At 34.9% G+C, this 16867-nt stretch overlaps 1 protein-coding gene across 17 annotated transcripts in view; it reads right to left on the bottom strand.

Annotated features, from left to right (window-relative positions):
• The window catches only part of SEC31A (SEC31 homolog A, COPII coat complex component), a 71210-nt gene that overhangs the window by 18351 nt on the left and 35992 nt on the right, over positions 1-16867 (bottom strand). For 9 of the 17 annotated variants that reach the window (XM_015542094.2, XM_007074756.3, XM_042984274.1 and 6 more), the window contains 10 exons: positions 16674-16712; positions 16089-16166; positions 13657-13732; positions 12854-13032; positions 11816-11942; positions 10711-10856; positions 9270-9443; positions 6758-6931; positions 3152-3278; positions 1240-1581 (listed from right to left, as the gene is read on the bottom strand). In XM_015542094.2, the coding sequence (XP_015397580.2) occupies positions 1240-1581; positions 3152-3278; positions 6758-6931; positions 9270-9443; positions 10711-10856; positions 11816-11942; positions 12854-13032; positions 13657-13732; positions 16089-16166; positions 16674-16712 (1462 nt within the window). The remainder of the gene's footprint in view (positions 1-1239; positions 1582-3151; positions 3279-6757; positions 6932-9269; positions 9444-10710; positions 10857-11815; positions 11943-12853; positions 13033-13656; positions 13733-16088; positions 16167-16673; positions 16713-16867) is intronic. The other 8 variants (XM_042984282.1, XM_007074759.3, XM_007074758.3 and 5 more) reach the window with 7 other exon arrangements.

Here is a 16867-nt window from a genome sequence, read left to right as displayed (position 1 = left end):
TATATATACACACACACACACACATACATACTGGACGCCCCAGGAGCAACTAAAGTATTAGGAGCAAAGCAAGATTCATTCATCTCTTTGTTCCTTTAGTTCAAAAACATTGGTTATAATCTAAAAGGGAAACTATTTTCAAATACTAAAAGGCACAGAGCTCTAATTTTGAGTCAGGTTTTGTGTAATCACAGCCAACTTTACAGTCACTATCCCCAAATGCTTTAATGTATTAATGCATTCAATCTTCTTCATGAGCTTATGAGCAGGTATTAATATTCATTCTGAGGAAATGGAGGCTTGAAGAAGTTTAAGTAACTTACCCAAAGCTGGGGTACAAACCCAGGAGATTGAATTCCAAAGCCTGCATTCTTAACCAGTATGGTTAGTGGTTCCTAACCCTGATTCATCGATCCCTTTTTATAACACATGCCTTTGAGGCCCCTTTTGCTAGGGGCCAAAATGAAAACCAGATAATAAAACCTCCCCATAAAAAATTAATGTAATGCTCTAATTATAAAATGAGATAAGAATTTAGAAAACGTGTATCTCATTATAATAATAATAATTTAAGATTATGGTTTTCATTAGAAAACTTCAGGCATGACTACACTGTTAGACTATCTATCGAATCCTTGAAATTCCTAAACTGTCTGAGGGTGGTGCTGCCCTAATGAAGAATCGCTGCACTACTGTCCACAGACTTTCTACTTTTCTGCTCTCTCATTAGAGATCCTCTGTCAGAGTTGTGTTCTCTCACTTTTTTCCTTTAGATAAGCATATCCAGATCCCTCATCTTTATAAATAAACGTAACTATAAAATTATATACAATCACCATGTTTAATCTCCATGAATGGGCTTAAGGCACAAATAATTTAAAAAATGCTAAACTTCTCAATAAGAACAGAGCAAAGTTTGGCTCTAAAGAAATTAGTGTCAATTAAACCTAGTTCCAAACACCACTTATCTTGCCAATTAATTTCTTACCACTTATTTTAAGCTTAGTGGCAGATTATATACTCTTACCCTTTTGAAGCTCTAAAGTTTTCCTCATTTAGCAACTAAAGTTCATTATGGGACGATCACACTTTTAGAAATAGTTTCAGAATTTGTTATAAAAACTCAACACCTCAGATTACTCAGTTTACAAAGAGTCAGACATAATTCCCCTCCATCCACCCACGTGTTCATGAAAAAATAAAGGAGGGAGCCAAACCAAATCCCTTTCAAGCGCAGACCTGTTCTTTGCGACGCAGGCAGCTCACTGGCAGCAGGCAGTGTACCTGTTGTTCCAGGAGGCAGTGCATAAGCTGAAGATGACGGTGGAGCTCCTGGTCCGCCATGCTGGAAGGATGCTCCAGAGGAAGGGGGAGGAGGGAAAGAAGCAGCAGAGCTGGAGGTAGGTGGAGAGGCCTGGGGCTGTGTTGCGTACAGCTGAGACGGCCCAGAATAGGAAGAAGCAGAAGACATGTAAGGGGTGTTAGGGTAAGCGTTTGAAGCAGAAGGAGCAACGGGCTGCTGAGGTCGATACATTGTTGACCCCCCTGTTCCGAAGGAATACTGCTGGGCTGGTTGATAAGCTACACCAAGGAGAAGAAACAGAAATTTTGATTAGTTATAAGTTTATTGACAGCAACAAAAAACCAGTTGTCTCATTCTATGGAAATTATTTTTGTCATTATTATTAGAACAATAAGCTACCACCAAGTATTAACCCTTATATGTTATGCTTTTGATGACTTGGATACCCTTAAATATACTAAAATATACCCATTGGATCAATATGTGAAATATGCCATCTCCAGACTGCTTCTGGCTATGAAAATCTTTCAATCATCAAACCCAAACACTGAAAGACCGACCCTTTTCTCAGACTTCCTGTGCCTGAGAAAAGACTGCAGTGACACCGACTAGCCACCAGATGGAACCATGCAGGAATTACACGTCCCAAGCACTCCCCGTTACAGTAAATTACAGGGACTTTGCTGGCGGCTCAACATCTCCTCCACCGGAAGAATTGTAGGGTGAGCACTATTGTTATGAATCAAATACCTTCTCCAACATCTAGTAAACTAATCAGCTACTCACATTGTGATTTTGAGCTTAGTTCCAGATTAACAGCCAACTCTCTAAGATCCCTGACAAAACAATCACTACATAGTATTTCATATACTATACACAGTTGGTTAGTAAGCATTCAGGCAGCCAACTAATGTTTTGATGCAAAGACCTGAGCCCAGATTAGAGAATATTACCACATTTTTCATGACCAGGGGTAGGTATGGACCTCTACAGAGTGAATCTACCAGAACTGTACTTGTTCTACTCTGAAGACAGCATTTTCATGAGTGAAAAATTGTGTCAAATCTGTATTCATGTTAAGTAAGAATATCCACTTTAGCATAGAACATGCTTATTAAGATTAGTTCTTACTAGGCAGTGGCCTCTTGCTTTTGTAATAGTTGTTTAATCATATAATTTTCTGCTTGGAGATTTTTTTTTCTCTTCATGTAAATTTTAAAATAGTGGTGATATTTTACTTTATAAGTGCAAATATTTTCTAAAAAACAAAAGCCAATGGTGGGTACATGTTATTACCATACATTTGTCGAAATTCATAGAATGTTCAACACCAAGAGAGAACACTAAAGTAAACTATGGACTTTGGGCGATAATGACGTGTCAATGCAGATTCACTACTATAACAAATGTTCTACTGGGGTGCAGGCTGTTGATAGTCAAGCAGGTTGTACATGGGGGCAGGGGAGATATTGGATATTGAAATGTCCCTTGGAACCATTTTTCCAAAAATGGTTTGTGTCATCTTGCTGAAAGGAAAGAATATATAACAAAATCATTTCAAAAATTCTGTTTTTTAATACCAAAATCATGGGACAATTCACTGTTCTTAGTAATTGCTCAGGAACAGGAGCCAACTGTTCTGAATGGACTGACATAGGAGGCTGTTTCCAAGCATGCTAATCAGGGATGTCACCTAGGGAAACTGTGTTTCTCCCTCTCGAATCCTACACAGTTCTTTCTTTACTTGTTAAAACTGATTTGATCATGGGTTTAGAGCTTTAAAGCAAAATGTTACTACATTAGGTAAGACATGCTGTTGTGCAAGGACTTCAGGGTCACACTACTTACGCTGTGGCTGTGGATAAGGTGGTACCTGGGTGTGCATGTGACCTGGAGATGTGGGAAGCTGAGCTGTGGTCGCATTTGGATTAACATTTCCGTGCATTATGAAACCTGGAGGTGGAGGATTTTCTCCCTAGGAAATGAGAATATGATAAAAAGGAGGATTACATTTGGAACCAAAAATCTTACCAGATGGATTTATAATCTCTGAAACGGAACTGTTTATTTTTTTTTTAACTTTACTGTGTAAGAAACACTGCATTTGCACATTCTGTCTTCTTTAGAACACATTTTCTGAGCAACACATTCTAAGTGATTTAAAGATCAGACAGGTCTAAAGTATTAATTGCAATAAATGGCAACAGATGCTAATAACTTCACAAAACAGCGTCAATGATATTTATAATAAGTCACCAGGATTTTCCATCTCTACTAAATTCCATCCACACTTTGGAAATATAAGTATAAATGCCACAAGGGAACTTTCGTTTCTCTTCAATTTCTGCAATGCTCAAAAACAAAGAAGAAAGAAAAAAGAAAATCTTCAGTGAAATCAGATTTAAACCATCGTTAGAACTTCAGTTGATATTTTTCTAGCTGAGGTCAATTTAGAACTGCAAAAGGAGGGGGAGAAGAAAATAAACTAATTGTCCAGAAACTTCTTGCATCCTAAAGCATTAAAATGCAATAAGCAGGCGGACAAATGGGGGAAGGGGAAATTAAGAAAAGCGGGGTAGAGAATATTTAACTATATATATATTTAAGTGAGCAGAATTCTGCTCAAAGATGAATAATGAAGGATATACCTGTGTGTCAGAGGGAGAGGCTGCAGGTGGATGGCTGGGAAGGGCGGTAGGAGTTTTGTTACTCCAGGTAGTGACAGTAGGGGCAATTCTAACCTGAATTGAACAAAGAAATACCAATCACAGAAAATAAAAAATAAAAATGTTAAAAGAAAAAAAAAAAAAAAAAACACCCAGAAGGCATTAACAGCCAGATGCATAGCAAAAAATAAGAGTAGCAAGATAGCATATGTTAGTCAGGCAATTGCTTTCAAGGTAGCTGGGATTCCAAAAGAAAAACACATTCACAACAAAACAGGGAGAGGGAGGCAGTAGAAAAATCAACATGAAAACCTAAATCAAAGCATAAAAAAAAGTAGCATTCAAGTGTCAAGAATAAGGGGAAAAGCTAGTTCCTGTAAGTAGGTAAGGAAAGAAGATATTGGAGGAAAAAAGGTAATTGAGTAGAAAAGTGATTTTGAAGCATTAATAGTATTCATGCTACTATTAGATCTGTAAGCATATTGCTACAAGTTCCCTTTTCTGGATTTTATTAGAGCTGCAAAAATCGTATTAGTCCCATATCAGGCTTAGAAACATATAATCAAAGGATATTAGAGATCAATCAGTCTAATCCCCACCCATGACCACTGAGAAAACCAACACCTAGAGAAATGAAGGGGCTTCCTAAGGTCAATACAACTAGCTGGTGACAGACCTAGGACTGAATCCAGGCCTCCTGATTTCCAGGCCAGTGTTTGCTATACTACACCATGTTGCTTACCCTGGAGTCCTAAGATTTTCAAAACAAATTTTTTAAGACACCAAAATCTTTCTGGTCAAGTAAATCTTCATAGAAATTCCAAGTGGAAGTGGAACTCCTACTAATCTGGCCTCCCTCTCACCCTTTTACCCCTTCCTGTAAACATTCCTTTAAAACCGCAAGCTCCTGTCCTCATTTGGTACATGATAAGCTTTAATCAAGAAAATCAGTGCTTGGGGTGTCTGGGTGGCTCAGTGAGTTAAGCGTCTAACTCTTGATTTTAGCTCAGGTCATGATCTCACAGTTGTAAGATCAAGCCCCATGTTGGGCTCTGCACTGGGCATGGCTTAGGATTCTCTCTCTCTCCCTCTCTCTTTTTGCCCCTTCCCTGCTCCCGTGTGCACACATACTCTCTCTCTCTCTCTCTCTCAAAATAAACAAAAAAACAAAAAAACAAAAAAACAAAAAAAAGAAAAAAGAAAATCACTGCTTAGTTTCTGAATTTGTTTTTCTTTTGTTAAAGTATTAGACTGCTAAGTCAAAGTACAATGAAAGTCTTTCAGTGTTTTTATATCTTCCCAGAAAGACAGATAAACTCAAGGACATAGAGAGTAAATATTCTCTTTTCCCAAAGTAGAGGGTGTCTCACCTCAGTACCCTTCAAGATAGCATGATTGAACAAAAGATGCTTGGGAGTTCTAATATCAAGTTGGCCAGGCGATATTAAGAAATTCAAGCTCTGTCTTAAAACTCTGGCTTGTCACTTGATGTCTGTGCCTCTTAGTTCTTCCAGTCACTGCCTGCTTTGCCCTACCTATGTCATAGACTTTTCTCAAACTAGTAAAGTCTTCATAATAGTGGGAAACTTAATCTGCTTTGTTTACCAATGTATCAACAGACAGAATAAAGACAGGCACTCATAGAAAAGCTCTCAATAAATTATCAAATAAAGGAAAAAACAAACAAACAGAGAATACTCTAGATAGTTACAGTTAAATCCAAATGTGATCTATTCCTGATTAAGTATTAATCAAAAGTGCAATAGACAAAAGAGCACTAATTGATCTTTTTTTTAGCTTTCCATGATTTTATATTTACTTTTGTTGCAATAGATTATAAAAAAGACCTTGTCAATTCTATCAGTAATCTGATGTATTTTAAAATGGGGAGAGGATCTGCTAACTTTGTTATCAATCAAGACCATTTATTACTTATGAAAATGTACTTTTCATTCAAGAACATGAAGGTTATCTGCGGGTCCGGAAATATAAGTTTCTGTATGAAATAGTAAAAGACAGTAAAATGCCACATTTTATGCCACTAAATGTTGTAATTTACTTACTTACTTAAAAATATCTAATCATCTTTATAATCCCCATGACCTACAATTTCATACACCTTTGGTCATTCACTAATATCCAAGTTATCCAAAAAAAGTATGTTCTGAATACTGTGTTGATACAAGAGACACAGTAAACCTGTAGTAATGATTCAGAATAAAATACTCAAAATAAGAGTACCTTTTCTAAAAAATATTTCATAGTATTAACCAAATCACCCACAAATTGTTCCCACTACTTTACTTACAGCTTGTCAGATGAATCAAGTTGAAGCAGTTTCAAGAACAGATGTACATGTGTATGGGTAGTTTGAATGATGGGGAAATAAAAAATCTCCCCAGAGAGCTTAAATTAATTTATATCTAAAATATAATCTGTTTGACCAGATTAAAGTGATAATTAAAAAAAAAAAAGCAGACCAGGGGCACCTGGCTGGCTCAATGGAAAGAGCATGTGACTCTAGATCTCGGAGTGGTGAGTTTGAGCCCCACCCACGTTTGGTGCAGAGATTACTTAAAAAAATAAATAAATAACTTAAAAAAAATAAAAAATAAAAATAAAAAGAACAGACCATCACTTTCAAGAATACAAAAAGAAAAACTATTAAAACATTATGTTGTCTAACTAGACAACTAGACTTATCATAGCAGATTAAGGTCTCTTACCCAACAAATTTTTGAACAGAAATATATAAATGTTCCTACTTAATCTGGACCATATCACTCACATGGGGATAATATTGTTGAGCTGGAACTCTTGACATCTGTGTGTGGCCAGCCATTGGTCCAGGCCTGCCCTTAGGCAGCTGCTGTCTCTCATAAGGAATTTTAGATGATTCCTGTCCTGGTACAGGCTGTCCTTGTGCTCTACAAAGTCTGTCACGAAGCTGCACAATATTTGGCTATAACAAGCAATGGAAGAAAATAAAGCAGAATGTTAGAACTTACTGAACTATATGACAGCATGTTGCTTTTCTTAAAGTAAGCTTGATCGGTCATATGCTCCTTGTTCATATGCTGTTTCCTATATAATAGATCCTAGCACAAGAGGGTTTAACATCATGACTTCTAATACTCAAGACTGATACCAAAGGCCCATGATATATCATTTAACTGAGGCAAGGATTTGAATTATGCCCACCACACAGTAGTATGTAAGATCAATGCCACTCATCATCTCTGCTCTTTTGTATTTTCTTATAGTTGAGTAATTTTCACAAATCACAAAAGTAGTTTAAAAAAATACAACTTCATTTCTTTATAGGGAAAAAAGGTCCCCAAAAGAATCAACTGCTGACGATGTGATGAAAGAAAATGGTGACCTAAGAAAGGAAGGAAAATTAATTAAAAAAAAAAAAGAGAGAGAGATGTTGGAAATAAAAGAGTAAGATGTCATACTCATGGTAGCTTACACAGATCTACAATTATACAGATCTACAATAAGTATGAGTTGACCGCATACATGTTCCAGATATTAACAAACAACAACAAAAAGGTAATGTTAAAATATTTCAGCAAGAACTGATTTTAGTAACTTTAAAAAGTCATACATTACTATAAATTCCCTAAAGGTTTAAAGCTGTCATTTAAACTGTTAGGTATACTATTAGGGAGGAAGGTTAGATACTATAATGATATCACAAAGTCTCAGGACATGTTCCCCAGAAAATACTAAGGGTCTACTGAAATATATAGAAGACAGCAACTTCAAAATTGTTTATTTTTACATAGAGAATGTTCTTTAAAAGTCCAAAGGAAACATGAAGAATAATATACAGAAAATGTATGTGGTTAGGGGTGCCTGGTCAGCTCAGTCGGTCAATCATCTGACTTTGGCTCAGGTCATGATCTCACAGTTTGTGAGTTCAAGCCTTGCGTTGGGCTCTACACTGACAGTGCCGAGCCTGCTTGGGATTTTCTCTCTCACTCTCTTTCTGCCCCTCTCCTGCTTGTGTGCATGCACATACTCTCTCGCAAAATAAATAAGCTTTAAAAAAAAGAAAAAAAAAAGAAAAAATGTATGTGGTTATAAATGGTATCGAAGATAAAGAGTTTAATACTGAGGCTACAAGATCTAAAGGTCTTAGATTAAGTTAGTCTTAAAGGGTCTTATAACTCACTATTAAAGGGGTGTTTAAAAAGTCATAAAATAATTATGCCAAGGTCATCATAAAGTCTACTTCTATTCTACCTAATATTCTCACAGATAAAATCGAAAGATACAACATGTAAATGTGTTTCAAAACCAACTAGAGTCAAACCTCCATAATGCTGGAACATAGACTTAAGTGTTTTTACTCAATGAAACTACTCAATGAAATTTACTGATAATTCCCTACAAGAGACAAAATACTGAAAACAATTAAAAAAATCCATCAAAAACAAAATAAAGTTTATAATAAAAAGCATAGAAACAAGAAAATATCTTCAAGGCTCAAAATTAAGCTCTGTCACACACACAATATAGATACAAACATCCTACTTGTGGATAACTGTCCTCAAACCTCTCCCTGATTTCTACCCATGCTTCATTATTAAATTTAGGTTGCCCTCTTCTGTGATTCCACTGCACTACTACCTCTATCATAGTTATGTATCACTTTTGGAAAACTCCCTTAGGAAAAGAATCTTGGCAATCGTGTCCATCATTATATTGTCAGTCACTTACTTAATTCCATTGCATTGAAAAAGCCCAATTTAATGCATACCAAATAATAAATCAGAAATGTCATTCTCCCTGCCTTGAGTATTTTAAAAATGTACTTGTCTGCAGACAGTATCAGACTGAAATGGTATACAGAATGAACTTCTTCACTAATATCTATGTCTATGTCTAGCATTTGTGGGAATTTTAAAACTACAACCCCAATTATTTAAGTATTAATATTCATAGCTTTCTAACACAGAAGATTCCTACAAAGAACCATGTACAAAGAATCAGCATTTGGCTCAAGAAATTAGAAGTTGGTCCTTTTCCATTTTTTCCCTCAAATACTATGCCCATCAGTACAAAGGGATCTATCGTACTACAAGAGCATCCTATCTCTCCAATACCGTCTGGGTACACCTAAAATGATGCTTGAATAATTGTCAGTAACATTCACTTATGGTCAGATGACAGAAATTCAATTGTTCCAAAACATTCTACTTACCAATATTCTTATGTTTAACACTAAGTGCTACCCACTGGACTCACCTTATTCACACATTAAAAGAAGAGAAATGGTCAATTCTAATTACCTGGTTGGTGTTTTCGGGAAGAAAAGCCAAGGCTGCAGCAATACTGCCTTGGGCTGCCAACAAATTAGCATACTGACTCATCTTCTCAGCCAAAAGAACTCCTACAGTATTGGTGTCCATGGCTTGGGTGAGTTGTACAGCTTTTCGCAGGATGACAACTTTCTCAATAAGATCCTAAGTGAGGAAAAGAAGGGAGAGAGAAGGGCAAGCAAACAAAATTACCAAGATGTGTATGCAAGAGAGCAGGAATGAAGAAATACTAAGATTTCTAAAACCTCCTAAAAGTTTATCTTATTATCCTCTCTCTCAAAAACTTCTGCAACAGCTGTCCACCATTCACGTAAACTGAAAAAGTAAGGAGGAAGAAAGTACCTTATCATGGTTAGGGCATAGGTTATTTCCTTCTCCTAAATATCCTTAAAGTGCCAGATACTTGTCTTGTGAGCTTAAAGTAGGCAAGCATCCAAAGTGAAAGTGATCAGCAGATAAATGTCCAAAGGCAGAAACTGGGTTCCAGCAGGTATAGAAGAAACTGACTGAAAACATCATACTACCTATACTATAAAAACACTACTACTAAGAGGTGACCTCCAATGAGCTTACTATTTCAACCCCAAATTTTTCACATTGCTCTTCAATACCAATTATTTCAACAATGGGAAGCCTCAAGTATAAAGCACAAGAATATCCTATCTATCGGCCCTTCAAAAGTACACAGATCCAGAAGTGTAAAACAAGTGTGCTTTCTCTCAAAAGCACTTGTGATTTCCTACCAGATTTTCAGTTTTAATAAAGTGATCTTTAAAGTTACAACTGTACTGAGAAAATCTCTTTCCAGAGCGAAAAAGAAATACCTGAATGAATATTATGAGACTCTGATTAAATGCTTAGAAAAAAAAATCTAAATACTGTATACAGTTACTCCATGCCTGAAAATAGTCCCCATATTTTTTACTCCCCCTCTTGTCCAGGTTTTAGTGCTACATAGGATTCCATTTACCTCTTACTTTCATTTTCCCTTAATCATGACGATTAAGATTCTCTATTGGTACTGGGAAGGTCTCCCATTCCTTACCCCACATTGCCTCTTTCCTTGCCCAAGGCAGATAGGGTCACCAGAGGCAGGGAGAGAAGCATGGGGGAAAAGACGTACACTCTAGGACTGTTTTCATGCTCTTGCCACCTGCTTCTTCCAATAAACTACCAAATCACAACCTTGATTTCACAAGCAGTTGCAACTCCATTTTACTATCCCATCATCTCATACTTTGCCCCGCCAAATATGCTACAAATACACATAAGTTATCCAGCAAAAGAACTTCTAAAACATAGGTAACTAAGGTGAAAGCAATGAACTTCTGGAACAAGTCAATTTCTAGAATAGAAGTAGGGTGAAAGACAACACTAGAAAGTAAGCACCCCTTGTTTCAAAGATACTAACCTGAAGGGACAAAGGACTGCTTCCATCTTGAGCTTTAGTCCAACATGCAACTAGTTTCTCTACATTCCCTGCACAGATATAGCAGAGACATGCCTGAGTCTGCAGGAGGATATCACCTTCACTTTCAAGCCTGGTTCCCAAAAGATCTACCGATCAAGAGGAAAACAAAGTAAGATTATACTCAAGGCAATCTGAACATGAAGTCGTAAGTAAGCCAATAATATTTTCAGAAGTATGAATTAAACTTCACAACCAATGAGTAGCAGATAGAAACAAAATCAGTTATGTAAATGCTCAGTAAGTATTTATTTATTAAATGAATGGAAGTGCGTGACAAATTGTATGTAAGGAATGACTTCTCAAGATTCTATATACCTAGTTGCAGAATGAATTTCCCTGAATTACATTAAAAAATAATAAATGGAAAGGACATTTGAACAGAAAAATCCTAATGAACATTTAACTCCATTTCAACATGTCAGATATTTGTGTAAATAGATGAAATATGGCACATTTGAAATGAACATCAATGGTAGGTAGGACTACAATAAATCACTTATGATAATAAAGTTAATATCTTACAACTTTCATATTCTCATAATACTTTCAAGGTAGCAAATGGTTGGTTGTTCTGATACTAGCACTCTGAAGCTTCTGTTCTTACAAGTAAGGAGTATCATTCCTTAGCTACCAGTCTAGTCACAGCCTTTAACAGTAATTTATAATTTCCAATCAAATGTTATAATTACTAATTTTATTCAGTTAATATTTATTAATTGAAAGCTAATTATGTGTAATTTTACATATAATAGACTAACTAAGGCTTAGAAAGTGATTTTTCCGAGGTCATACAACTAGTAAGTGGCAGAGGCAAGACTCTAGGTCCGGTCTGCTGGAAACCAAAACTGTTAAGAAATATTATTAAAAGTAATGACTAGATATGGAGAAGTAATGTTAATAATTCTAACAAAAGTATCCAAATGGGAACTTCTTTTTCTTATCTATGATTAGCTGCTTTGCAAACATTTCTAATAATATATTACTAATTTTATATAAAATATACGATGCCATATACATTGTATAAATATAAGGCTCATTTTCTTACCACAAAGGGCTGAAAACTCATCTGGTTTAGCATAAGTCAATACAGCAGCTAAAGCCTCTCTCCAATTTTTAAGGTCACAAGACTCAACAATTTCTTTCCAGTTCTTCATCACCACTGCAGTAATTAGCTTAAGAAAGGAAAATAAAGGAGAATTAAAAATCTCTGGTATATTAGAAAAATTACCTCTGGCCAATCAATCATATCTTTTAAACCTACTATTCACAGTATTTCATGCAGAATAAAGCAGCAACAAAGTGAAGAATATCCCTGAACCAACAGACATAAAAAAGATGGTTATTATTTTTCCTCAAAAAAAAAACCAAAAAACAAAAAACAAAAAAAACCCAAACAAGTCCCATCACACAAACATTTTTTGTAATGTAAATATGCTGAGAAGGAGGGGTGCCAGGCTGACTCAGCTGGAGGAGCATGCGACTCTTGATCTTGGCGTAGTGAGTTCAAACCCCATGTTCGGTGTAGAGATTACTTAAAAATAAATAAATAAACTTAAAAAAATATGCTGAGAAGGAAAAGTATAGGGTATTATCAAAACATTAACAGGAAGGCATGACCTGCTCTGATGGATAAGAAAAAATGTTTTGAGTACACGTGAGATATGAAGTCAGAATTAACTTCATCAAGGTCGAGAAAGAGGAAGATGGCGGCAGAGTAGGAAGACCCTAGGCTCACCTCGTCCCACAAATACAATTGGATAACTATCCAATCATCCTAAATACTCCAATTTGATGGAAGAATTAGAATTTAAAAATTAAAATATTTACCTTTAAATTTTTCTATGTTCTAACTTTTCTACAATAAAAATATGAAAAGTACTTTTCATTAAAAAATTATATACATAAAGTACAAAAAATAAAAATAACAACGCCAAACTATCAATAATAACTATTTCTGGTTCAAGGAACTATGGGTGTTTTGTTTTAGTTTTTTAACTGTTTTCTGCATATCAATTATCTATTCTAAGAATGTATTGCTTTTATACTCAGAACAGTGTTATAGTTTATTTTTAAAACAACATACCCTGGTAATTTTGCTTTGGGATTTTGCAAAGTATTTTTTCTGGGTTCGAGCCAAGAGTTCTTGTCCACCTGCTATGGCCAATATAATGGCATCAGCCATGCGGTTATCATGTAAACAAAGGTCAACAGCACTCTCAAAGTTACCCGTCAGCAAAGCCTGAGTAATTAAACCATCAATATCTGCAATAAGGAAATACACCCAAGTTAATAAAAGGTTTTGTTAAAAGAAAAAATCTTATACATATCAACTTTTACATGCACACACAAAGGAGAAAACAATGCTAACTTCTGAATATTACTAGTGGATCAATTTCTATGGAAATATATTGAGATGCATGTAAGTAAAATCAGGTAAAATAACACATTTTCAGATTGCTTAAACTGGAATAATAGAGATCATTACACAGTTTTTATTACATTGATGTCAGAACATCTATCTCCAAGAGACTGATTACATATACTAATTTTTTTTTTTTAACTTTTATTTATTTTTGAGACAGAGGGAGACAGAGCATGAACGGGGGAGAGTCAGAGAGAGAGGGAGACACAGAATCTGAAACAGGCTCCAGGCTCTCCAGCACAGAGCTCAACGTGGGGCTCGAACTCACGGACCGCAAGATCATGACTTGAGCTTAAGTCAGATTCTTAACCGATGGAGCCACCCAGGTGCCCCCTGATTACATATACTAAATAACTGGGTTCTTCTTTTCAACCCTCCACCACTTGTCACAAAACATTTGTAACTTAAATTTAGGGACTATTTGTTTTCAAATAGGTAAAAATAAAAATGAAATAAGTACTTACCACCACTGATGGAGATGTTAAATGTTCTTCCTGCTGGTGGCAGAAATTCAGATTCTTGTTTTCCTTCTTTGATGCACTAAAAGATGGAAAGGGCAGCAATTTAGCCACAGTGAAACTGTGGAGAAATTTACTGGCAAAACAAAATTTATATATTTACTATATATATATATAATTCACCTACTGACTAGATGACATGAGCAGTTATTCCAGAAAAGTTCTCAGATCTAAGACTTTCCTAAGTATTAACTCCCATTATACAATCATAAATAAAATCCAAAGTCATCAGGAATAATGTTAAACAAACTATAAGTGTACATATCCATTACTGGTAGCTCAGAAATTATTGAAGAATGTTTGTTTTTACTTCAAATAAGAGGAGTTTGAAACAAGCAAAATACACGTGTTTTTAATTTTACCATATTTAGACTGTTAAAACAACTCTGCTTCTACACATCTAAAATTTTCTATGTCTAAAAACTTCTGTCCATTAGGTTTACTTATAAGGTATTTTTGTTTAATTGAATCAGTTATGAAAGAAAAATCACTTGGTGCTCTTATACAAATGCTATATAAAAGACTGTATGAATATACTCAAATTCAATTATAGACTTTGTATTCTCTTAAATTAGTCATACCTGCCATAGCAGGTTGGTCTGGTAAAAAGATACACACAGTTCTGTTATAAATTTCTGAAACTACTTATCAGTATATTTTCTTTCTTTAGAAGAAAAGAAACATAATGAAGGCATATTGCTGGCAAATAGTTTAAATGCTTTCTCTTCTATGCATAAAAAGTCACAAGAAGACAAAAATAAAATATATTAAAGAAATCATAGAGAAAAATTTAAAGAAAAAGATAGCTGTCTTGCAGGAGATAAAATAGCTATCTTCTGTGTGTGTTACCTATACATCTGAATGTAAACACCTAGTATTCAAAGTCAGGGGCATTTTTGGATTGGGGAATTTTAGTGCAGAGCACAGCACAGCATCATCAATGCTTAATTAGTTAATACTATTACAGAAAAATAGCTAAAACCTTAACTCTTTCCCTAATTACAGGGAAGCATTTTAGAACTTTAAAACAAAAACATTCTAGAGCTTAAATTATTCCTATTAAGAAATAAATCAGATACTGATCTGATTATATTCACTAACTTACAAAAAAACCCTTTTTTTAACTCACAATTTTTCAAATTTGCCTTCTAAGAAAACAATAAAATCTATTTATTGACTTCTGAAATGTAAATAATGGTGAAAAAAGCAGCTGATTACATATTGAGTATTTTCAATGTGTAAACTACTATGTCTGATAAACAAATAGCATCATCAAGGTAAAGGAGATGGTCCTATCTCCTTAAACTTTTTTTTGAATACTCCAAAAGTACACATTGGTGACTATCGTTTTGTTATGTGCATATTATTCTGATCTATTCATTCATAAGTGTATTTCCAAATGGCCTTCTATTTGATAATACATAGTTAGTCTAGTTGTACATAAATGAAAGTACATTTCTTCAAGGTATCCTACAATTCTGTATAGGTATTCCCAAAATTGGTTCAAAGTTTTACTAAGATTTTACACATATTCTTTATTTTCAGATTAAATAAATGTCAGAAGATCTACTTCTAAGGAAAGTTGTTTTTTTTAACAATTTTCTTGTAAAAGTCTAAATTTACTGATGAATTACTCTTGTAACTTAGCAAAGGATTGTAAGAGACATTCCAGTCAAGGTATCTCTATACCACAAAGAACAATGAAAAAGTCAAAGATGAGATGAGAAACAAGAACGTGTTGATTAATTGTCCAAGATGAAATATAATTAGAAAGCAAGAAAAGTACAGAATTATTTAATAGTGGTTAAAAAAAAACCCAGAAAAACAAAAGGAAAAAAATTAATGATACAACTCTGTGTTCAAGGACTCTACTGGTTATAAAAATTGTCAACTACAACTCATGACACGTTTATCATGTCAATCAAAAAATCATGACAGTTCAAATTAGTGAAAATTTCTATACCTGGATTCAAAGTTCAAGACTAATCTAGAAGCCTTTGTTTCTCACTGATCGTAGGTCCTAAATATTAATGTGTCAAGAAAAAACATAAACTTTATATGCAATGCATTGTGGATTTCTGAGCAACATCTCTTTTCATTGTGACATGCTGATATCCATCTGACCGAATTAAGTCAATCTCATGTCAACTGTTAATTTTAAGACATATAATCCAGAAGCTAGGTCAGAGGACTAAAGATTTCACTGATGACAGTTCTGTCAAACTAGTAAATAGACTCCTAGCCCAAAAATCTCTAAGAAAACAACATCTCCCAATTTCATTCTGACAAGTAGTCAAGCAAATTTTCCATATTTCAATGTGAGATAAACAAATATAACATACTTTACCAATGTAATTAAAAAGGAAAAAAATAAGTACCTCTCCCAAGAGCTGCTCTTCAGCAGCAGGGCTCTCCTCCCCATCACTCTGTGCTACTTGGTCAGAATCTTTAAGAGCCTTTGGTACACAAAACAATTACAGAGGAAGTTGAAGGACGTAGCATTAAAAGAATATTAGTGAACAAGCAAGACAAAAGACCAAACCAACAAAATTCAGAGCTAGTTTAATCATAAGAAGCAACACTAAGTAAATTTATTTAAGAAACACTAATAGAGGAAAAGCAAAGAGCCATGACTGCTAAGACTTTCCTTTCTCCCTCTCCCCCCAGCCCCCATCAAATGTCCCTTGGGAACAGAGATCTTAACCTTAAGTATCTGAGCAGCCACTGATATTGTTTGCCCTCTTTCGCAAAATTCAAATATTGTCAAGAGAAAGGAATGCTCTACCAGCTAAACTTATACTATTTTAAAATGATAGTTATTCACTTATTAAAATATCTACAATCAGCATGTATTTTTACACTGTAAAGCAATAAAAAAGACACATGTCTTAAATTACATTTCCTTCTTTGTTATGACCTAAACCAAATTTTTGGAAGGTAGCTATTTTTAAAGGCCTTCTTACCACATCGGGTTCATCCACTTTGTTCAAGGCCAAAGCAATCTGAAATAAAAACAACAACTCACCTACTACATGGAATTCTATTTCAGTGCATGTAACAAATGCTCACCTCTTTCTCCATTTTCATTGGCAAAATCCACAAAAATTCAGATCAAGGATGGTGTGTTTAAAAGAATAAAATCTGCTATTCGATCACA

This window comes from Panthera tigris, chromosome B1, assembly GCF_018350195.1.
Source record: "Panthera tigris isolate Pti1 chromosome B1, P.tigris_Pti1_mat1.1, whole genome shotgun sequence".
Lineage (NCBI taxonomy): Eukaryota > Metazoa > Chordata > Mammalia > Carnivora > Felidae > Panthera > Panthera tigris.
This window is presented reverse-complemented; position numbering and strand designations above follow the sequence as displayed.